Source organism: Medicago sativa, chromosome 3 (genome assembly GCF_051527215.1).
Source record: "Medicago sativa cultivar Bolivia chromosome 3, Bolivia_mono, whole genome shotgun sequence".
Classification (NCBI taxonomy): domain Eukaryota; kingdom Viridiplantae; phylum Streptophyta; class Magnoliopsida; order Fabales; family Fabaceae; genus Medicago; species Medicago sativa.
The window spans coordinates 9,929,461-9,953,879 of NC_140751.1; the positions used below are offsets into that span (position 1 = coordinate 9,929,461).

At 33.2% G+C, this 24,419-nt stretch overlaps 2 protein-coding genes, 2 non-coding genes and 1 pseudogene across 4 annotated transcripts; all 5 read left to right on the top strand.

Annotated features, from left to right (window-relative positions):
• Window positions 1-263: 263 nt before the first annotated feature.
• LOC146935563 (protein FAR1-RELATED SEQUENCE 5-like) lies at window positions 264-1,334 on the top strand. Its single transcript, XM_085757638.1, has one exon. The coding sequence runs from the start codon at window positions 276-278 to the stop codon at window positions 1,164-1,166; it is 891 nt and encodes a 296-aa protein (XP_085613764.1). The 5' UTR covers window positions 264-275; the 3' UTR covers window positions 1,167-1,334.
• Window positions 1,335-17,352: 16,018 nt separating this feature from the next.
• On the top strand, window positions 17,353-19,383 carry LOC146935564 (small ribosomal subunit protein eS19x). The gene is made up of 4 exons (XM_085750729.1): window positions 17,353-17,507; window positions 18,392-18,482; window positions 18,612-18,795; window positions 19,076-19,383. The coding sequence occupies exons 1-4, from the start codon at window positions 17,424-17,426 to the stop codon at window positions 19,146-19,148; spliced, it is 432 nt and encodes a 143-aa protein (XP_085606855.1). The 5' UTR covers window positions 17,353-17,423; the 3' UTR covers window positions 19,149-19,383.
• Window positions 19,384-20,696: 1,313 nt separating this feature from the next.
• TRNAG-GCC (transfer RNA glycine (anticodon GCC)) lies at window positions 20,697-20,767 on the top strand. The gene has a single exon. It is a non-coding gene; the product is annotated as a tRNA-Gly (tRNA).
• Window positions 20,768-21,142: 375 nt separating this feature from the next.
• On the top strand, window positions 21,143-24,411 carry LOC146935566 (DExH-box ATP-dependent RNA helicase DExH18, mitochondrial-like; annotated as a pseudogene).
• On the top strand, window positions 22,987-23,057 carry TRNAG-GCC (transfer RNA glycine (anticodon GCC)). Its single transcript has one exon. It is a non-coding gene; the product is annotated as a tRNA-Gly (tRNA).
• Window positions 24,412-24,419: the final 8 nt, after the last annotated feature.

The following is a 24,419-nucleotide window of genomic DNA, read 5'->3' on the forward strand; positions in this document are numbered from 1 at the left end:
GGATTTGTTAATGGTTTTCTGCTCTTAGGATCAATTTAGTGATTCAAATTTAGTGATTCAATTGTTGATATTATGATCAATTTAGCTTCAATTGTAGCAATTGGATAAGGATCAATTTTTCTTCGGTTGTAGTTTCAAAATTGTGCTTTAGTTGTAGTTTCAAAACCATTTCAAAATTTTGAGTTGTAGCAATTGAATATGTAAAGGAACAATTTAGCTTCAATCTATGATACCTAACGGTTCTTTGTTCTTAGTAGTGTTTGTTGTTGTTTTCAATGGATTCGATATCAACTTCATCTGAGAGTGGACAACTGAGTGTTGAAACTTCATCACTGATTCATGCTGATAGTTCTCAATGTTACTCCCCTAGTAATAAAGAATCATGGAAGTCTTTAGTCTTTCAATCTATTAAAGAGATTGAAGATTTTTATGGTAATTATGCATATAACACTGGATTTTCTATTAGGACTATGTTGAAGTCGAAGAACAATTCACAAAATAAGAAATCAAATAAGGTACATTATGTACGTTATGTTTGTAACAAACAAGGTTTCAAGAAGGGAAGTCTGCTTAATCCTAACAACAGGCCAACGTCAGACAGTCCAGTGGTTATTGAGTTTGTGAAAGTGAAAGAAAAACCTGAGGAAAGGGTTGGTTGTAAAGCTGGAATATGTTTGAAGCTAGATGAAGTTTTGAATGTCTATAAGATATATAGATGGGATGTGGCTCACTGTCATCCATTACATAAACCAGAGCATTTGTGTTACCTGAGATCATTTCGAAAAGTAAATGAAGTTCAAGGACAACTCGCTGTAATAAATTTTAAAGCTGGAATGTCGATGAGAACGTCTTATGAAGTTATGGGTCAAGGAGTTGGAGGCACGGAGAATCTTCCTTTTCGGTTTTCAGACTTAAAGAACTATCTAATGACGATTCGTCAAAAGGAGATGGTGATTGGTGAAACAACTGTAATTCAAGAATTCTTTAGAAATGAAGCTCTCTCGAAACCATCTTTTTACTATGATATCCAAGTTGATGTTGCAGAAGACATAGCTAGCATTTTTTGGGCAGATGGGATTATGCAACTAGATTATTCTCTATTTGACGATGTCATCAGTTTTGATACAACCTACCGAACAAACAATCAATATCGGCCATTAGGTTAGTATTTTGTACTTCTCTTAGGTTTTAAATTAGTGTTTACTTTCATTATGTTGTATTTTGTTCTGGCATGGATAGTATAGGTAGGAGTACATTTTGAACTGCCTAGTGTGTAGGTGTGTGTGTCATATGTGTCCGAGTCTGTAGTTTAAGAGATCTCTAGTCTACTGATTTTTTTTCCAAATGCATTTATGTTTAAGAGATCAGTGGGCAACTTGACTGTAAGATTGATAAAGTTGCAGGCATTTTTGAAACTAACCGCCTTGATCATAAGAATGCTCTTTACTTAGCAACCATTAAGCAAGGATACATCTTGTATTGAACAGGATCCAGAAATTGTCCTGTGTGATCGATCTTTAGTACATACTTATTAGATATGCTATGATCGAGAGTTTCTCATTTTTGTTTTATCATTGAGTTTACTCACTGCTGAGGCGTGATTTCTTATAATTAGTGATTACAGACTAGCAATCACTAATTATAAGAAACATAAATGCATTCTAATTGAGGGTTGGAATGCACTTAAATTAGTGATTGCTTTCATCATTTAATGTAAGTTATATATAGGTTGTATTTTGTTCTGATTTGGGTCATTTACATTTCAGCTGCCTTTATTGGTTTTGACAATCATCGTAAGAGTGTTTTATTTGGTGCTACGCTACTGTATGATGAGACAGCAACTACTTTTGATTTGTTGTTTACAACATTCTTGAAGTGTATGTCCAATAAGAAACCACAGACGATATATACAGACCAGGCTAGTGCGTTGTTGAATTCAATTCAGAATATTTTTCTAGGTGTTTTTCATGGGCTTTGCTCATGGCACATGGCAGAGAATGCAAAGAAAAATCTCGGCTCTCATGCAAACAGTGCATTTTTCTACGAGTTAACTAATTTGGTTTCAAATGTAGACGATGAATCAGATTTCGACTACAATTGGGATCAGATGATGAAAAATTGTTTTAATGGAAGGCCTACTTCAGACTTTAGGTGGCTTGTCCAAACTTACGGAAATCTTATGCATTGGTCTTCAGCTTGGGTTAAGTTACATTTTACAGCTGGTCTGAAAACGACTCAGTTAAGTGAGTCTTTCAATGCTTTTCTTCGTGGATTTCTGCAGCCAGACCATTCACTTGTTCGATTCTTTAGTCATTTCAACATTATGGTTCAGAGAATGAGGGATAATCATGCTGAGTTGGACTTCAAGGCTGCAAACACTATATCAAAAAATAATTATCCCAACAGTCAACTGATGCGGTTCGTTGTAAACAAGTACACACCAGCTTGCTTTGCATTTATTCACAGGCAGTATGACCTTTCCTTCAAATACTATTATGAGGAGGACACAACAAAAGGGTCTGCCTTGAACAAGTTTTTCAAAGTTTTTACAATTGAAAAAGTTGATGATAATTATGATGATGCTGATAATGATAATGACGGGCCTTCCAATGTTGATGTTTTGGATGCAGAACTTTAAGAAAACCTTTTCCCAAGTTTTGAAGATCATGATCGACTTGATGAAAGGGTTGTCACAGTTGACATTAGAAGCAAAAGTTTTAGTTGTTCATGTCGTATGTTTGAGAACAGAGGCTTCTTATGTCGACATGTTTTGAAGATCTTGGAGTTCTTAGGTGGTTATGTGCAATATCATTTTTTGAAGACAATACCTGGACAATATGTTTTAAAGTATTAGATTAGAGATGTGCGTCCGTCTGTCGATAAGCTGAAATCGACCATCAATGTTGGCACTGAAGACACCACTCAAGCACAACGATATCAACAAATTTGTGTTGTTACAGTTCAGCTTTCTACACGTTTTTGTGCAGATCTGGAGGCATCTGAAATTTTTCTCGACGGTGGTCACTTATTGATTGTTTTTATGTTATAAGTTTGTACTAGATTTTATTGGGAATATTTTGATATAATCTATTGGAAATTATACATTTCACATTCTTTATTATGTATTGATGATTATAGTTTGGATATGATCTATTGGAAATTATACATTTCACATTCTTTGTTGTTACGTATTGATGATTATAGTTTGTTACAAAATAATTAGACAATTATTTTGGTTTCATATAGAACACTATCAAAACCATTAAACCATACTTATGGTTTCAGTAATAGTCATTATTTAAAACAATTTATCAATAATAATTTTCAGTATTCTTTTATTTTATAAACCATTAGACAATTATTTTTCTTTCACATACAAGTCTATCAAAACCTTTAAACCACAATTATATTTAGACAAAGGCAGAAATTCGTTTTACAACGGAAGAAACAAAAGAGAGATGATGAGGCTTTACAAAAAAAAAGTGGTCACTGATTGATTAATTCACATTAGGTAATTGTTTTAAATATTATAAGTGTGTACTATAGTTAGTGAATAATGGTTTAAATGTTTATCACATTTGTTCTTTTGTTTTATTACAAAACCATTAGACAATTATTTTGGTTTCACAGTGAAGACTATCAAAACCATTAAACCATACTTATGGTTTCAGTAATAATTTCAGTGTATAACATCTTAATCATTATTTAAAACCATGTAGCAATAATAATTTCATCATTTAAAACCATTACACAATTATATTGGTTTCACATACAAGACTATCAAAACCATTAAACCATACTTATTGTTTCAGTAATAATTTCAGTGTATAATATTAGTCAATACTTACATACAAGAACGGTCACTGCAAGAATACGTTGATCTTGCTATGTTGCAACCTAGATCTCCCTAAGACATATCCCCATTACCATTAAAATCTCCTTAAGACATTTAAACATAAATACATTAAGCAAATTCTATAGTTTAGTAAACCTAAGACATTTTCTACTAAATTAAATATGGCGAAACAATACGAATTTTCTATTAAATTCTACTAAATTATAGCTTTATAGATCCTCCAATTTGTAACAACATTAAGCAAATTTCACACTATATCTAATGGTTTTGGAGTACAACACATAGAAACCATTTCCACAGCAAAATGGTTTTGGTATAATTTTATACAAAACATACTATAATAAGGACATTTCCAAATCAACACTCTGAAACCATTTCCAACTAACATATACAATTTTTAAACTATTTATTTGAGTTGATTTTCCCCAATTCGAAATATGACTGTCAATTTAGGGTTACACAGATGCAATTACTTTCCAAACTAAACAAAACCATTTCCAACTAACAGAAACACTTTCAAAACTAATATGTTAAAGCACAAGATAAATTCAAACCTGTTTTGTGTTCATCATTTTTGCTATTTGTTTCGTTTGAAGATGATGAATGACGGTGATGAGTGTGATGATGGTTCTGGTACGATGATGATGATGAAGATGATGGTTCCAATCTCAGTTACGGTGAATGACGGTGGTGATGATGATTATGATTCCGATACGGTGAATGACAGTGGTGATGATGATGAACGACAGTGTTGATTATGAGATTGAAAATTCCGGTGGTGATGGAAGTTTGTTTCCGGTGGTGTTGATGATGAGATTGAAGATTCCAGTGGTGATGGAAGTTTGTTTCCGGTTATGAGAGTTTGTTTCTGTTTGGTTCGTTTTGAAGACGTTTTACTTGGTTCCGCGTTTGGTTCACTTATGCAGGGTGTAAGAAGCAATTTTGTTGGGCTATCAGTTAATGGGTTGAGACTTATGCATGGTGCATAAGGATTCCTTATGCATGATAACCACACCCCTGTTCAGTAGGTTTTATAGTATGTTTTAATTTTTTTCAATTGTCCAAACAAAATATAATATAATAGAACGACATTACTAATGCACCTCCTGTTTTTCAAAATCATGCTAGCTACTAGTCATAAAACCACTGCACTTTCCTTTCTCACTTTTACATATCTTAAAAAACTACCCACTGACTCATTTTAATAGTCGCTTTAAATTTGCGTGTAGTTTTAAAAAAGATATTAGTTGAGTTTATTTTAATGATAAAATGAGTATAATTTATTAAAACACTTTCATTAATTGTAGTTTTTTTAAACAAAACTTTTATTACGGAGTAGTTAACTGAAGTGGAATTCAATAAATAAGGTATAATCTTATAAAAAAATATTTATTTATTCCGTATTTATATTATTAGTGACAAATATTTATTCAGTATTTTTATATTATCAATGACAAATATTCATCATGTGCTTTTTATGTATCAATGATGTTTCATCTGCATTTAATCAGTACATTAGATTCTTCCTCATGTCAATTTTAATCGAGTAATTGTCCTTTTAAAAAATAGTATTTATTACGTTATTACTAGCTTAAGCAAACAACTATGTTATAAAAACAAAAAACAAAACTATGTATAAATACAAAAATTAACAAAATCAACCTTTTGTTGCATTTAATTGTCATATTTCGATATTTTATTTTTCTTTTTACAAAATCCGGATTAAGAAATTTGCCAAAAAAAAATATCTGGAATTAAAAATATTATGTTTGAGTTGACTGTAGAATTGATTAGTTTGTTTCGAATATGTACTGATATTAACACATTGAGGGTGACCCATTATTACTGCACTTAAAAAAACCAGGATAAACAACTATTGTGGGGCCTTTTTTGTTTTAAGTGTATCAACAAAATGTTAAGATTAAGTAATATGTACTGATATTAACACATTGAGGGTGACCCATTATTACTGCACTTAAAAAAACCAGGATAAACAACTATTGTGGGGCCTTTTTTTGTTTTAAGTGTATCAACAAAATGTTAAGATTAAGTAACCAGCCAATCATCTAGTCTGTGGAATAAATGTGAAACGTCACCATAGTTCCAACCTAACCATATCTTGAGACTTGAATGAAAGAAGGCAGACCAAGTTATCCAACTAGAAGACAATATGGAGCAGAAACTTTTAACTTTGACACAAAATCATGTCTAAGTTTTCACCATAAAAAATAATTGAAGTTGACAAATACATGCTACAAAAGTGCTTTGCTTTATCGTTCATAAAAGTAAACTTCCCATCACCTCACCTCAACACAGAACCTTGACAAATCCCTATCCCAATTTTTTCCCTTTCAATGAAATGAAACCACAAATCAATAAATGTCTTCTCCTAATTAAACTCCCTAGCATCTCACCTCACTTTACTTCTTAAAGCCTTTACACACCTGCACACATTACCATAATTTCTTATAACATTGAGAGAGAGAAAAAAACAGAGGTCGCTTGTGATTTTCTTTCTCTTCTTCTTCTAATACTCAAAATCTTTCAACTCAGCCTTAGCCCAATACTCATTCTCTGCTCTTCACCTTTCTCTCCTGCATCATGGGTAGAACTTCCAAGAACAAAGACGCTTTCTTGTTGGTATGCAAATTTCTCTCTCGTCTTTTTTGTTTCGTTGTTGCGTTTTCATTACCATGTTCCTATTTTGGTGTTTTTTTTTCATGGATCATGTTTAGTTTAGGGCTTATGGTTTAGCTAGGGTTTTCTGATTTTCCAATGTTTTCATGAACGAATGTTAGGAGAAATACGAGAGCTTTCGTTTTGTGGTTGCATGCATTCGTGAGTGTGTTGTTGACTTTTCATTATTTTGTAGTTTCTATGTGGAAAGCTTGCTTTTGTATCTAATTTTTGAAATGTTTTTAAAAGATGTTTTCACTTTTCAAGGTTATGTGTTTTTACCATGGGATCCGATTTAGTGTGAGTGGTTGGTGTACACAAGGTGGTTGACTTGGATCTGGCTCCTCTAACGTGAAGAAGCACACATTTAAAAAAAACATTAATTTTGTGTCGTTTGGAAGTGGATCTCGCCATTTCGGATTTAACTTCTATGAAGTGGACTCTCACTTTAGAGAGTTATCTGTCATGTTTTAACCGTTTGATGAAAATATCAGTTAGTGATATTTGTTGTGCATGAAATATCATATATTGATTTATGAAAAAATGAATTGTTTATGGATTTATGATTGAATTAACAAATCATGTATCATATATGTTCACTCAATATTGTCTTTTTCTCATTCCACAGACTGCTGCTAATGCAGTTCCTCAGGGGAGATGGACACATAATTTAAGGCGTTCTGCACGCATTCAATCCACAAACTGCATTCAATACACAAACTCGAACCAGGGCAAATCCATTGAATATATCCCCTGTAGTAGTGATAGTGATGATGAAGAGGATTCTTAAATTGATTCACAGCAAGTATTGCCACAGCCAAATCTAACATATGCTCAAACTGAGCCAGTGCAAGTATTGCCACATGAGAAAAATGCCACGTCTGGAAATTTAAGTGGAAAGAGTTTGAATGTAAAAGTTGATTATGCATTGCTCAAAATCAAAGATTTGTATGAGATAATAGAAGTGTTACAAACCAAGGTATACTATAAACTTAAGACAACATGCCGTTGTTATTTTTTTTTTGTTATAAGTGTGATGCCGCATTGGTGAATATATTTCGAACACATAACAGATTGATGGAAATGTTGGCACATCTGAATCCCCACCGACGGCACTCAGTTATCGGTGCATGTACTTTGATTCCCAGAAGAAGGTTTTGTTTTCAATTTATTCATTTTAGAAAGAAAAAAAATCGTAATGCCATTTTTAAGCCTACTTTTTTTGTCTGATTATCCCATATTTCATATATGTTGTGCACTAACTTACATACATATACGCAACTTGAAGAATTAACCAACGTAAATAAACATCTAAACACGCTATTGGAAAATGCTTTTGGCACAATTAAAGAGGTATGTTGTGTGATATCTATTTTGGTTAATAGTTAAAAATTTGTTTATGATCTTATTTTGGTACCGGTGTAACATCTGATCTTGTGGATATTTTCAAGATTATAAAATTGTATATGTTAACTAATTAAGTTTTTAGTTGATTTGATGTATAGTTGATTTAATGTATTTAACCATATACCTTTTGATATTGGAGGAAAAAGAAAATAATGCTGCCTTGACTGATTTAGTGGAGAAAATGAAGGATTTTTTTGATCAACAAGTTTCAAACGAGGCAAACACAGATGAAACCGCTGCCGATAAAAGAAAGAGAACTGATGACGGAAAATGAAAAAGTTAATGTTGCGTAACTTTTTTTTTGTTTTTGTATCAATAACTATTTAAACTTGCTTTTGTATGGATTTCTGTTGCTACTTTTGATGTTTTGAAATTGTTTGTGGTTCTGATGTTTCAATGTCTTGCATCCTAACACCAATTCTTCTGCTTCAATGTTGATAGTTTTATCATCAACAACACTGTTCTTGAAATATCCTACAACCGTTGCCTTGTCGATTCCGTGCTTCGGTTGTTGGCTCGTCAAATGATCTTGTTGAGAACACTGTATTCCTTCACAATGTGTTCACTCATAGAAGAAAAGAAATTTATTAAAATCATTATTATAATCAAGTTCTCTTTTTCAATTCTTAACACATTCAAACAAAGTGGTAGTCAGTCTTTTCGTCTCCCTCCTTTTGTCTAATGTTTAAATTAAGTCTATTTTTGATTTGGGTTTAAATCTAATGCATTGGTATTCATAGGTGGTCAGTATCAATTTTTGTTGTTGGACTAATCTAACTATTCTTGTTGTGATTATACGACCATTGGAATTCGATGGATGCTAAATAGGCATCTCAAAATTGCTCACTTGATTGAAAAAAGCCTATCGGAAGTTATGATTTGATTAGATTTTACGCAAAAAAACAACCGATCGGGAGCAAAATTAAGGCGTCTATCAAGCAACTTTCTTGAAATTCGACTTGAGTCAAAAAATCAAATAATTATCATAAAACTTTTTTACAAATAAAACACCTTGTTTTATTTCTATATCTCACATTTTATCATATCGTTAATCCATCGCACCTATTATATCACTTTATTTATTTCTCTCTCAATGTGTCAACCAAAATTCCTATATTTAATTACATCCTGCTATTATTTACTAATTACATAAGGAAAGAAAGAAAAAATTGCAATGGAGTTAATGAGATTTGAAGCTAGGACCTCATGCATACTATCCAAACCCCTCACCACTAGACCAACCCTAGTTGCTACACTAATTACAAAGCTAGACCAATCTCCCGGTCACTATTATAAGCAAAAATTAGTTTTTAGATTCATTCAATAAATGATGTATTTTGACCAAATACTTCATTTATTGAATGAATCTAAAAGTTGATTTTTTATTATAATAGTGACCAAAAGAGTATGTTACATACAATTAATTAATCCAATTAACAAACTAACTCAAACTTGAAGTGAATGTTTAAATAACTAGATCATGCTCCCGTGCTTCGCACGGGTAAATAATGAGCACAATAAATTAAAAGCTGGTTAAACTTAATATATTGTCATTTTTTAAACTAAAGTCAAAGTCTACAGTGTAGCCTTTATGCATAGGGTGACGATTAAGGTGCATAAAACAGTGCACCTATCTATGTATTATGTTCCTAATTATAAGCAAATTTGACTTTTTAGGTTCATTCAATTAATGATGTATGTGGTCCACAATATGAACCACGTACATCATTAATTGAATGAACTCAAAAAGTCAAATTTGCTTATAATTAGGAACGGATGGAGTATATATGTAGCCTTCATGTATAGGTTGTCAACAAAATCATTGTTTTCTTATCTAGGCTAACAAAATATTGTTGTGGTTGCTTAAGAATGCATCAAATATTTGAATAATAATAACATTCGCATAATGATTTTCATAGAAGAAACTTTGATACAAATTACATGGTTTGATTGCTGGATATTGTCAAAGACTGGAAATGTCACATAACCATGCATTTTGGCGGCCATGTGGGGGCATTTTAGTTTAAAAAAAAAAACATGGGCAAACCTAAGGTTTTTCTAGGGTTTGGGTGCAACATTTCCTTGCATTTGTATAAAAGAATTATGTGAACAGTGTGACTAAAATCATAATCTTTTGGAAGATTCGTTAAGAAAGAGTGGTAAAAAAGATAGAGTGCGAGCAGAATGTGAAATAGAATGTGAGAAAAGTGATATTTCATTCATCTAACAAAAATTACCAAAACAAAGAAAAATGCTATAAAAAAAATTCTCCATATTAGGCACTTACATATTCAAACAACTAAAAGAAATAGACATTAATGTAATCATCATGTATGAATTCCAAATTGTAAACTTCAAGTAAATAAAGCAGTTCCTAATGCTCAATTTTTTTTATTTTTTTTTGAAACGGCAAATTTTATTAGGCAAAGGCTAGCGCAAGGTGCACTTAACTGCAATAGAAGGAAAAAGAGTACAAACAAATGGAAGGCACCTCTCCACCAAGATAAAATTCAATAAAAAAATGCCCCAAAGTCCAAATTCTATGACAGAATAGGAACAAAACCAAACAGGCAAAAACTATCCGGAATCAACACCAATAAACAACAGGCCTTCAAGCAGAGCACCCAAAATCCCTGTCTGCTAACAGCAACTGCAGCACCTCAAAAATAGCCCCTGCACAGATTTTAAAACTTCATACCTATCTTCATCATCTTCAAGTGGATTTCCAGATTTTAGAACTTCAAATGGATTTCATTGATATGGTGGATTTCATTTTCCAGAAATTTTGCAGATTTCATACAAAACATTCAGCTTAAGCAACAAGAAGTAACATCAATTCATTGATAAAAGTGTTCATAACATCACAACATCAATAACTTAGCCTGAAAATAGAAACTGACTAACACAAACAAAGAAAAATACACTAAAACCCGCAACTCTTGACAAATCCTATGTTAACAATTACAGACAGTACCAACAAGACCATAATTTTTTTTTCTCAGACCTCTCTGCAATTAACTTCAGTTTAAGCTTACCATTCTTCTTCTACAAGTTCAACTGTGAGTGCACCAACTTCAGATTCGGCCTTATTATCATGTTCTTCAGAGTCCTTTGCTTCGTCCTCCCAAATAAACTTCCACAGTCAGTTGGTGTCTTCAAAATAAACAAAAAAAATAATAATATCAATTTCATGTATACAGATGTTTGATTTAAGATCTATTAAAACAAAATATTAACATAAAATTGAATACCATCCAGGATGAGCGTCTCCAAAATTTCCTGCCAAAATTTGGACCTTTCCTACACGTCAAAAGCACTGTACACATTCCACACTAGCAATTAGTGCCCCTCGGACGCGATGAACAATTTTCGGATGCAGATCCCAAACTCGAAGCCCTCCCATGGGAGATTTCCTCAGTTGTTGTTCGACGACGAGGATTGTTGACTCGATCTGTCTGTCATGGCGAGAAGACTAGTTGTTGATACGAGTTATTTGTTGTTGGATTAAGAAATGTGATTTCTAAGAATAATATTTTGTTTTAGTGCCACCTGGCAGGCTTTTGGCCATTTGATCTAACTAACATTTGTTTTTACGTCATTTGATCTATGTAATGTGAAATAAATATTTTATACACTTATTAAAATCAAATTAAAAAATGGGATAACTATGTTTTTGGTCCCTATAGATTTGGGACCTTTTAAGCAGTTTTTTGCAGACGTGTTAAGAACATAACTAAGAGTTCCCCCGCAAAAAAATATCGCAAAATTTGATATCTATGTCGTGATATTTGTTACTTTTATCTTTAACTTTTGTAGTTTTAAAAAATTCATATTTAATTCGTTTCATGTTAAAAAATTCTAAATTTTAGTAAATGAACCTTTCAAGTGTTCTAAACCTTTGGATGAACATTCACTAACTAATTAGACTCTTGTTATCGACTGACCCTAATGACAACTATAGCCCTAATGACAACATTTTTTGACCTAAACTAGTACAAAGATTTCATACGACTGATGAAACTCACAACTCTTGCCCTAACCGAAAGATTCTTGGAGTCAAAGTACTTAGATGAATGTTCATTGACTAATCAAACTATTGTTATCGACTGACCAAGCTTACAATTCTAACCCTAATGACAACTGTAACCCTAATGACAACATTCTTCGACCTAAACTAATACAAAGATTTCATCGCGATTGATGAAACTCACAACTCTTGCCCTAATTGAAAGAATCTTGAAGTCAAAGTACTTGGATGAACGTTCACTGACTAATCAAGATTCTTTCAGTCGATAACAAGAGTTTGATTAGTCAGTGAACGTTCACTGACTAATTAAACTATTGTTATCGACTGACCAAGCTTACAACTCTAACCCTAATGACAACTATAACCCTAATGACAACATTCTTCGACCTAAACTAATACAAAGATTTCATCACGACTGATGAAACTCACAACTCTTGCCCTAACTGAAAGAATCATGGAGTCAAAGTACTTGGATGAACGTTCACTGACTAATCAAGATTCTTTCAGTCGATAACAAGAGTTTGATTAGTCAGTGAACGTTCACTGACTAATCAAACTATTGTTATCGACTGACCAAGCTTACAACTCTAACCCTAATAATAACTATAACCCTAATGACAACATTCTTCAACCTAAACTAATACAAATATTTCATCATGACTGATCAAACTCACAACTCTTGCCCTAACTGTAACGCTCCTTGTTATTTAATTATTTTTCTTGAGATAGAGTCGAATTATATGATTTATTTAATTATGTGATATGTTGATATTTTATTGAGTGGCTTTATTTTATTATTCATTAGAATATATTTAGTGGGAGAATATAATTAGTGGAAGAATATATTTAGTGGAAGAATATAATTAGTGGAAGAATATATTTAGTGGAAAAATATAATTATTTAGAATAATGAGGCTTTGGAGCAGAATTGGAATTAAGAGAAAATAAGTAGGTTAAGGATTTATATATAAAGAGGAGAGTCAGAGTTAGAAAATAAGGATTACGTGCAAACTGTTTTTGGGAGAAAGAGGAGAAACCTAGAGAAGAGAAGAACCAGAGAAGAGAAGTCAGTAGAATCCTTGCAATCAATCAATCTAAGGTAAGGGTGAGACTATCATTCAATAATCTTGAGTCAATGATTCTGAAAATTTCATTTAACATGTTGTAGGTTCAGTTTTTGAGAATTGGAGAATTAGGGTTAAGAGTGATAATTGATGATTTATGTTATGTTGTTGTTGATTTGTGGTTGTTGATGATTGTTGTTGTTAATGCCATATTATGAATTGGGTATGAATTATGTTGAGTTGTTGTTGTTGATTGTGATGATTTTGAATGAATGTGAAGTTTGAATAATATAAGTTGTTTTTCCTGATTTTTTCTTATCTCTGTCCCGAATTTTAAAATAGAAACTGGTATTGATCGGTACATAATTGGTCTTAGGTGTAAACACGAAAGTTGTAGGTATGGATGTTAGTTTTCTAATGTCGTTGGTCTGACGTCAAAATGATTTATAGAACTTGAGTTATGGTCAAATTACTGCACGTAGGTCACAGTGAATTTTTATGGACTTTCTGCACAACTTTTTCGAAATTGAAATGAAAACTGGTATTGATCGGTACAAAATTGGCCTTGGGTGTAAACATGAAAGTTTTAGATAATTTTGTTAGCTTTTCAGTGGCTTTGGTTTGACGTGAATATGATTTTTAGTTTTTGAATTATGATGAAAATACTACAAGAAGGTCTTAGCGAAATTATACGGTGACAACATTCTTTGTTTCATGTTTTTGCGTCTGTTTCACACGTTTTCTATTTTGAATTGGTCTTTGGTATAAACATGAAAGTTGTTAATAATTGTGATATCTTTCCAGTAGCCTTGGTTTGACATGAAAATTTGTTGTGTATAATTTATTATGTTTTTAAATACGATGTTATATGATGAATTGTTGATGTTTAAATACGATGTTATATGATGGATTGTTGATGATTGAATACGATGTTATATGATGAATTGTTGATGTTTAAACACGATGTTATATGACGTTGTTTATGATTGATGAATATGAAATTATGATGTGAAGTCGTTGTCGTTGTCGTTACCACAGTTGTCGTCAATGTCTTCAAAGTTGTAAGTAGTTCGTCAATGTCGTTTAAGTTGTTTGTCGATGTCGTTGAAGTTGTTGGTCGTGAAAGTATTGTTGTTGAGTCCATGCATCATCATTAAAGAAGAGGGCTCATGTCCTGGAATGCTTTGTCATTCACCTTAAAGAAGGGAGCTTATGCCCTGGAGCTTATGCTCAATAAAGACGAGGGCTCATGCCCTAGGAGCTTTTGCTCAATATCGACTAGGGCTCATGCCCTAGGAGTATATTTATGCTCAAAAGCGACGAGGGCTTATGCCCTAGAATGGTACCACATGCATGAGTAAAATGATAGAGTTGCATAGTCGAGTTAAGTTGCATTGTCGAGTCAAGTTGTTAAGTTGATTTATGAAGTTGATATTGATGTTGATTATGAAGTTGATTATGATGATGATAATGATGCTACATGACCATTGTTATGATATGTTGATGATGTTTATGTTGTTAAATATAATTGTTGAATTATATGCTTAACATTATTGTTTGTGAATCTCACCCCTTCTGCATGGAAATGTTGCTCTTCGTATGAGTAACTTGCAGACGATCGAGAATAAGTAGCTGTTGATTACTGTCGTGAGTGGCTATCTCTCACTGTGTCTTTAGGTGCTCTGATACGTAATGGAATGGGAACTTTTGTGGCTATTTTCTATTCCTTACGAACTGCTTATGATTTTACATGACTATGATTTAGTTTTTTGGATTATTACGAGATGTTTTGATGAGACCTTTGTGCCAAGACTAATTATGTTGTTGAATTAAAATCCGCTGCGAAGTTTTTGAATATTTATGTTGACCAATTTATGAAGGATGAATTGTTATTTATTCCATTTATGATTTTTAAGAAGTGTAGCATACCGTTTATGTTGAATGACTCTGATTTATATGTGAAATTTTTACGTTGGGAAAACGGGGTGTTACACTAACTGAAAGAATCTTGGAGTCAAATCACTTGGATGAATGTTCGCTGACTAATCAAACTATTGTTATCGACTGACCAAGCTTACAACTCTAACCCTAATGACAACTGTAACCCTAATGACAACATTTTTCGACCTAAGCTAATACAAAGATTTCATCACGACTGATTAAACTCACAACTCTTGCCTTGACTGAAAGAATCTTGGAGTCAAAGTACTTTGATGAACGTTCACTGACTAATCAAGATTCTTTCAGTCGATAACAAGAGTTTGATTAGTCAGTGAACGTTCAACCAAGTACTAGTTACTAAGTTGACTAGTTTCTAAGGGGATAGTTTGTCCGATCGACTTGCTTCCGGGAACCCGATCTGAAAAATTCAAGTTTCTATATCCTTTTAGGTTTAAGAATGTCAATTTGAACGGTCAGATTGATTATACTTGTTGCCGTTCAGATTGTAGTCACATTTAGGTCCCCGGAGCAAACTAGTTACTAAGTTGACTAGTTTCTGAGGGGATAGTTTGTCCGATCAACTTACCTCCGGGAACCCATTCTGAAAAATTCAAGTTTCTATATCCTTTTAGGTCTAAGAAGGTCATTTTGAACGGTCAGATTGATTGTACTTGTTGCCGTTCAGATTGTAGCCACGTTTAGGTTCCCAAAGTAAACTAGTTACTAAGTCGACTAGTTACTGAGGGGATAGTTTGTTCGATCGACTTACCTCCGGAACCCAATCTGACAAATTCACATTTCTGTATACTTTTAGGTTTAAGAAGGTCATTTTGAATGGTTGGATTGATTGTACTTGTTGCAGTTAAGATGATAGGCACGTTTAGGTCCATGGAGTAAACTAGTTCCTAAGTTGACTAGTTTCCGAGGGGATAGTTTGTAATGTTAATTTTTGTATTTTCAAATTATTAGAAAATGTAGTAGAAATTAAATTCATACGAATTAAATCCGGTTCAAACCTTCGAAATCCTAAATTAAATCCGTCGATTTAGACCAATCCGATGATTATATAAATCTTTTCCATTACTAACGTCGTTGGATTTTACAACATAGATGTGGAACTGGTTGTATGAACTGTTCATCAACGCTAAATGATATTTTCCATTCATGCTTACCACATTGTAATTTTTCTAAAGCAAAAGTTTTTAATTTTTTTTAACTTTTATCATCAATAAAAATTCCATAACAATATATTAAAATATTTCATCAATTCTCTATGCTTCGACATACTTCTGGAGGCCGAAATTATTTAATCAAAATTATTTATCCAAATTTTACTCAATGTTTTTGTTATATGTGGTGAGGCAAAAATGTAACGTGGGGGTTTCAATATAAATGTTCAGTTGGGCTTGAAGATTTTTGGTTAGCTACATAAGCCCATTGCTACATATGTCTAAAATTGTGTATAAAGCCCAATAATTAAAATAATATTTTCCCTATAGGTGGGGTCCGATTGTGGGGTCCGAATTTTTGTTAAATGCCGAAAATCAAAAAGTTATGAAAGGGTTATAGGTGAACAATCCTAGCCATTCCATTTGTTTATTAATATATCTATGGCCATAGTTCACCTTTCCCATGATGGGAAAGGAATCAACCTTCCCATGTGAAACGTTACCGATATATGACTATGAGATTGTTTTCTTGCCATCCAAACTTCTCTAGCTTGCAGCGAAATAAAGTAGCATATATATATATATATATATATATATATATATATATATATATATATATATATATATCGTTTCATGTACCTATACGTGAAAATCGTTTCATAGCCCCAATATTAAATCATGTACCTATACATGTACCTATAAAACATCAATTGAAAAAGAAAAAAAAAATTGAGTGTTAATATTATTATTTCTGAAATATTTTTACGTATATAATTTATTAATAGATATTTTCAGTGATATATTTATGATGTGATTGAATGGATGTTTATTAATAGATATTTTCAAAAATATTTTATGTCAAGTAATTCAATGGTTAAAGTTTCACGTTTAAGTTAAATAAATGGGTAATTCGCAGTTTGAATCTTAATTCCTACATATATAAGTCAATGTTCCTATGTGTAAATTTTGTAGAGGTGTAAAAATGGTTTATATATTAATACATTATTAATATTAATATTAATATTAATACAGTGATTAATGTATAGAAAATAAAAATCTAATAAGTTTTTTTTAGTATATAAAAAAAGGAAAACTAAAATAAATCAAAGTATGGGTTGGGCCTAAAGCTATGAGATCCAGATCCAATAGAAATTGGTTCGGGTCAAAATTTCACAACAAAAACCCCTCACACCTTCACATTTCAGAAACCCTAATTCAGTTGTGCTTTGTGAGTAGAGAGGGAGAGAGAGAGAAGCTCGAGCAAGCAAAGCAGCGGCACAACCATGGCTACCGCAAGGACTGTTCAAGATGTTTCTTCACACGAGTTTGTCAAAGCTTACTCTGCTCATCTCAAAAGATCTGGCAAGGTTAATCAATCCCCTCAAAAATTTCATTTTGGTTTTCTATTTTGATTGTGTATGATTCGATTTGTTTTGATTTTTTTTTTTGAAGAGGAATTTGTTTTGATTTGCTTAACGGGTTCATGAATTTTTGTCGAATTAATCTGTTTTAGGAGCTTTTGTGTTTTTGTTATTTTTTATTAGTTTATAAATTGTCATGCTTTATTGTTTAGATTTGTGTTTTTGTGTTTTTAATGTTATGTTTTATGTTAGGTTTGGTTAAAGTTTATAACTTGATCTACTTCGTTGCTGTGTCTTGTTGAATGTAGTTTTGTTTGTCTAATCCTAGCAAAAAAATGTTTTTGATTTGATTTGATTGGATTAATAAATAGAAAAATGTTCGTTGTGATGTTAATATGCTGTAATTTTTATTAGTGATTGATTTAGAGTAAGCATTTGTCAGAAAACTAGTGACATGATAGATTTGTGATTTTTCTCTTACACTTGTTTTTGATTAGTTTTAGTGAAAACATTCAAGTTGATTATGATTGTTTTTGTTAATCAAATTAGGAATGATTTTCTGTATTATATGATGTTGATGACAGTTTTTATTTTTTTTTATGCTATGAATTGTAATGTCCCTTTTGAACTTTCAAAATTTGTTGTTGGATCCTTATTCTAATCACATAGATTACTTGGGCATGGTTTCAACTCACGTGTTGGTTTAGTTTTAGAAATAACTTTCATTATGCTTTTGATTTTTTATGTATTATGTATTCAAGCTCTACTTTACTGGTGTGATCTAGGTTATAATGATACGAATGAAATGACTGTGTAATTGTATAGTTCAAATTTAGTTGGATTATTATTTTAATTATAGTTTTTTGTTTTCCTTATTTTGTTATGAACAGATGGAGCTTCCAGAATGGACAGATATTGTGAAGACTGCAAGGTTTAAGGAGTTGGCTCCTTATGACCCTGACTGGTACTACGTCAGAGCTGGTGAGTTTCTTGTGTTTGATTTTGTGCATTTCCTGGTCCCTTGTTTAAATTAACAAAAAAATAACTTTCGAGGGAACATTTTTTGATCAACCTGTTGTTGAAAATTGCAATGTGTTTTTTGTGCCGCAGCTTCCATGGCCAGGAAGATCTACTTGAGGGGTGGACTCGGTGTTGGTGCATTCCAGAGGATTTATGGTGGAAGTCAGAGAAATGGCAGTCGTCCACCTCATTTCTGCAAGAGCAGTGGTTCCATTGCTCGCCACATTCTTCAACAGTTGCAGAACATGAACCTTATTGAGATGGACACCAAGGGGTAAGAACTCATTATCTTTGTTAGCCTGCTACGGTTTACAATAGGGAATAGGACGATTAAGAGAATAGTAACAATAGATTAGTCTAAGCCGCAATGTAAATCAAATAGTTATTTTAATGTTCACTTGTATCCTGATACCAACATTTGTTGAGCAGTAGTTGATGCTTTTCTGCATCTGTGCTTTTATTTATAGTGATTGGCATTTGCTCAAAAATAGTTTATGCTATTCTGCATCAGCCCTTCATATCATGTTTTTAACATTGATTTTTCTTTATCACAGTGGCAGGAAGATCACTTCCAGTGGCAGGAGGGATTTGGACCAAGTTGCTGGACGTATTGTTATTGCACCTTGATCTGTGTTGAGTTTTGTGTTTTGAGATATGTGATGATAACAAAGATAATGTTCAATTTTGATTTTAGTTATTGAGTGTCTTATGTATTAAGACTTGTTCAATGCTATGTTGCTTTAGTCTTTTAGATTGTCTTGTCACATTTTATTCACTGGAATTTTTGGAATTTCACCCTTAAAATTCTTGTTTGTTAAGTTTGCTTTACATAATTATACCTATCAACCGTCTTGCATTGTTATATCTTCACTGCTTGTTCCCAGTTACAACTTATTAACAATCATGTGGCATCTGCATATTATCAAGCATGAATGGCATGTTTAATTTTCCTCACTTCACCTCTACTTGAAGTTTTGCTTGTTGGTGGTAGCACCTAAGCTCCCAACCTTTCATTTTACATTCAGTAAATGTGGTTTTGTTAAATCTCTTTGGAACAAGTCAGATTTTGATTTCATCTGACGTGATTATATATTTATAAACACTCGAGTTACATGTTAATTTTTTATGGACTAAAATCAAAATTTGCTATATTTATAAGGACGAAAAACTTATTTAACCCTATTTATAAACACTCAAGTTACATGTTAATTTCACTCATACACTGCTGATTTGAAAACATTTGCTGGATTTTAGTTAGAATGTTGTTGAGTGAAGAAAATGCCTATAATCAATACGCTCTAATTTTATCTCTTAAGTGCTAAGGAAATGTTTAATGTTCCGATGTCATAGTTTCCCTACTCTGTAAAATTGCCACCATCAAAATTTTATGTTTTTTTGAAACTCGTATCTTGCCCTCTATCAAAATTGGCTTCATTGCTCCTACTTGCACGAACTGATACTTCTGAGTATTTTTAAAGAGGTCTAGATCATCTGGTTCAGGTGACAAAGGCAAATATGTTAACATATAATCACCACAAATGTACTAGGCTTATTTTGGGGTGAAAAGTTAAAGCAATAACAAGATTCAGCAGATATCAAACACCACAGCAACCAACAACAAAAATCCAGATAGCAACAAAAGACATCTAACTTCACTCCATAAAATATTCGAACAGCAACTCACTCACTAAACAGAACACAACTGATGCTACAAGCTACAGCTGGGTGGGAACCCAGTCCCACACTTTAAAGTTCAGATGAAAAAAAGGCAAAAATGGAACCCCTTAAAGTACAAGATACCATCACCTTAGACCAAGAAAGACAATAAAACATACAACAAGTAAAACTTGCAAGGACTAAACCCATATTTTAACCTAGTTAAAATGATTCTTTAAGTTATATTTAGTGAAAAATAGTTGAACAACAAATGAATCCTTCTATTATTTCATAGCATTACAACAATTTAAAAAACCAGTCTACCATATGAGTTGTTGAAATTGGCAAAATATCTCAGAAAAATATTTGGGACAAAAAACATACCAATCAGCGCATTCCTCCAATTTTGATATCAAGAAGTTTGGACAATTAAGATTTTAGAAGTTTTCTTTGTCATTTTATCATTGTAGTCTTTCGATGTTAAATATCTAATAACATTATCATCAATTGAACATCAAAGCACCAGTGGTCTAGTGGTAGAATAGTACCCTGCCACGGTACAGACCCGGGTTCGATTCCCGGCTGGTGCAATCTTGAGGGAGCTATGATGATAATATTTGTGTTGTTCGGTAACATCACTTCTCCTGAAACATTTAATGTGTTGTTCGGTAACATCACTTCTCCTGAAACTTCTCCTGAAACATTTAATGTGTTGTTCGGTAACATCACTTCTCCTGAAACATTGGATGAAAATCACTTCTCCTGAAAATCACTTCTCCTGAAACATTTAATGTGTTGTTCGGTAACATCACTTCTCCTGATTAATGTGTTGTTCGGTAACATCACTTCTCCTGAAACTTCTCCTGAAACATTTAATGTGTTGTTCGGTAACATCACTTCTCCTGAAACATTGGATGAAAATCACTTCTCCTGAAAATCACTTCTCCTGAAACATTTAATGTGTTGTTCGGTAACATCACTTCTCCTGAAACATTGGATGAAAATCATACAACTCTGAGCTCCTTCCTTCTTTTTTGTTTTTTTTTTTCTTTCAATTTTCAAGTAGTGTATATTTTTGTTGTATATGTGTTGTTCGGTAACATCACTTCTCCTGAAACATTGGATGAAAATCATACCTCTGAGCTCCTTCCTTCTTTTTTGTTTTTCTTTCAATTTTCAAGTAGTGTATATTTTTGTTGTATATTATTGTTAATTCTGCTGTTGAATTATGGAAGTTTTTGATGGGGTTAATGCCAAAGGTTTTTGTTGAAGTTTGTTAACTGGTCAAAAGAAGAAGCATGTCCAGTTTGCGAATCATATGTTGCATGTACGATGGAAATGGCTCCAATGCAGGAATCAGATGATGCGGACTAGAGTGGTCCTTGATTTAAAGGAGTATGAGCTCCATTTATGCGGTGATCCTAGTGTTTTGCATATTGTTCGAAGGATATATCAAGATACAGAAGATGAGTTGTGCGAGCAACTATATGAGAGGTTCAAACAGTTAGTGGTTGAAGCAAAGAGCCTGCTTGGAAAAGTATGTCAAGATACAGGAGAAGAGCTGTGTGAGCAAACATCATGAGAGCTTTGACACCAGAAATTCGTTGTCGGCAAGGATATTTGTTCAACGATCAAAGTAATGAATACAACGTTCTAGTTTCTAGCGATGCAGTGGGGATGAGCCTGAATCTCAACATTCGAAGGGTGATTTTCAATAGCCTTCCAAAGTACAACGGTGATAAAATTCTTCCTGTACCAACGTCAGAAGTTAAGAAAATTGCCTATGTTCCGGGGTCTTGTCTTTTGGATTGCGACAATATATAATCTGTAGGTGTGAGTAGTAGAACATGTGTTGCTACTACTTTAGATATATGCTGTAATGAAACTATATGTAGGTGTATCTCTTTCTTACTTAGGATGACTTGCTACTTTTTTTTTTCTTTTACTATGTTTGGAGAAAGTATTGGTCTGTTTTTCATATTTCCTGGTGGTGCTGTCTTTCACTTCTTTGCTTTGCTGAGAAACTAAGAAAGGTAGGAACAAAAGAAACCTAAAGAGAATGGTATTGAAGTGTGTTCTTGGAAAAGTGTTGAACAGAAGCTGCGGCTGCTTCATTGTAATCATCGACAATAGCTCCGTGCAGGGTGATGATTTTTAAGTTAAAACGGCGAAAATGCAGCTGCAGCCTGTAAGGGGGTTAGGATTTTGAGCTACACACCCGTAGCATTCAGAGCCTAACCAAGAGTTGAAAAAGAAAGCACCTACATATAGGAGTTCACCATTGAAGTTGCTATAAAGACTAATAGAACATATCAACCGTAAATTCTTCACCTAAAATATTCTAAATTAACTCTGTCATAAACCCGAGCATTTGAATGAGATGTTAAGAGATTTCTTTTAGCTTAACCAAAGTCATGTGCTTGAACCCAACTCTAAGAATGCAGCAGTATTAAGTTTGAGAGAGTTTTGTTGGAAAAAGAAAAACACTCTTTGCCCATCTCCACACTTGTTTCATAAAACGACATGTCTTCTTGGAGATCCTTCCAAATTTCCAATCTACTATATCTGGACCATCAAATGATTCCTTCTATTATTTCATAGCAATACAACAATTTTTAAAAACCAGCCAACCATATGAGTTCTTGAAATTGTCAATTTGGGACAAAAAACTTTCAACACAGTGCATTCCTCCAATTTTGATATCAAGACATTCAAATAATTAAGATTTTAGAAGTTCCCTTTGTCATATTATCATTGTAGTCTCTAGATGTTAAATATCTTTTAACATTATCATCAATTGAACAACAAAGCACCAGTGGTCTAGTGGTAGAATAGTACCCTGCCACGGTACAGACCCGGGTTCGATTCCCGGCTGGTGCAATAATAATATTGGAGCTGTGGAGCTGTGATGAAAATATCTGTGATGTGAGGTAACATCACCTGTATGTGAGGTAACATCACCTGTCCTGAAACATTGGATGAAAAATAATACCTCTGAGCTCCATTTTTTTTCCACGGTACAGACCCGGGTTCGATTCCCGGCTGGTGCAATAATAATATTGGAGCTGTGGAGCTGTGATGAAAATATCTGTGATGTGAGGTAACATCACCTGTATGTGAGGTAACATCACCTGTCCGTATGTGAGGTAACATCACCTGTCCTGAAACATTGGATGAAAAATAATACCTCTGAGCTCCATTTTTTTTCCACGGTACAGACCCGGGTTCGATTCCCGGCTGGTGCAATAATAATATTGGAGCTGTGGAGCTGTGATGAAAATATCTGTGATGTGAGGTAACATCACCTGTATGTGAGGTAACATCACCTGTCCTGAAACATTGGATGAAAAATAATACCTCTGAGCTCCATTTTTTTTTTTTTTTTTTATATTTATGTGGCGATGTTTTGTTTTGGATATTGTTCGAAAGATATGTCAAGATACAGAAGATAGATTGTATGAGCAACATTATGAGAGGTTCAAACAGTTGGTTGTTGAAGCCTAGAGACCCTGCTTCGAAATTTTGAAAATATTCGGTCGGGGGATTGTGTTGTTGCATTCTCAAGGGAGGTATTTAAGGTTAATTTAGCCATCGATGTTATGTCATACACGGAGCATTGCCAACAGAAACTTTAGGCAGCAAGCTGATTTGTTCAAACGATCAAAGTACCAAATACGACGTTCTAGTTGCTAGCGATGCAGTGGGGATGGAACTGAATCTCAACATTTTAAGGGTGATTTTCAATAGCCTTTTGAAGTACAATGGTGACAAAATTCTTCGTGTACCGGTGTCACAAGTTAAGCAATTTGCAAGAAAAGCCGGTCGAAGAGGATGCCTTTATCTCAATTGACTCACCACAACCTTGCATTTAGATGATTTGATTTACTTGATAGAGTGTTTGAAACCCCTTTGATCATGCTACTAAGGTTGGCCTTTTCCTTTTTATGAGCAGGTCAAATTTATTCCCAGACAACTTCCTAATATTACATCCAACCAAGCAGCACTCAGAAAAATTCGGTGAAAATTCCGTTTTGACGAGTCATACTTGTGTTAACATGATCACATAAAGAAGTTGCTAATATGTTAGAGAAGATCCAAAGGGTTATCGTCAAAAGATCGTTTTCGTTTTTCCTCTATTGATGTTAGTGATCCAAAAGCACCAAGTGTTATCTTGATATTTATAGTTATCAAATCACTTTGATAAGAAAATTTTTCATATGCAAAGAAAGCTTAGGCATGGCT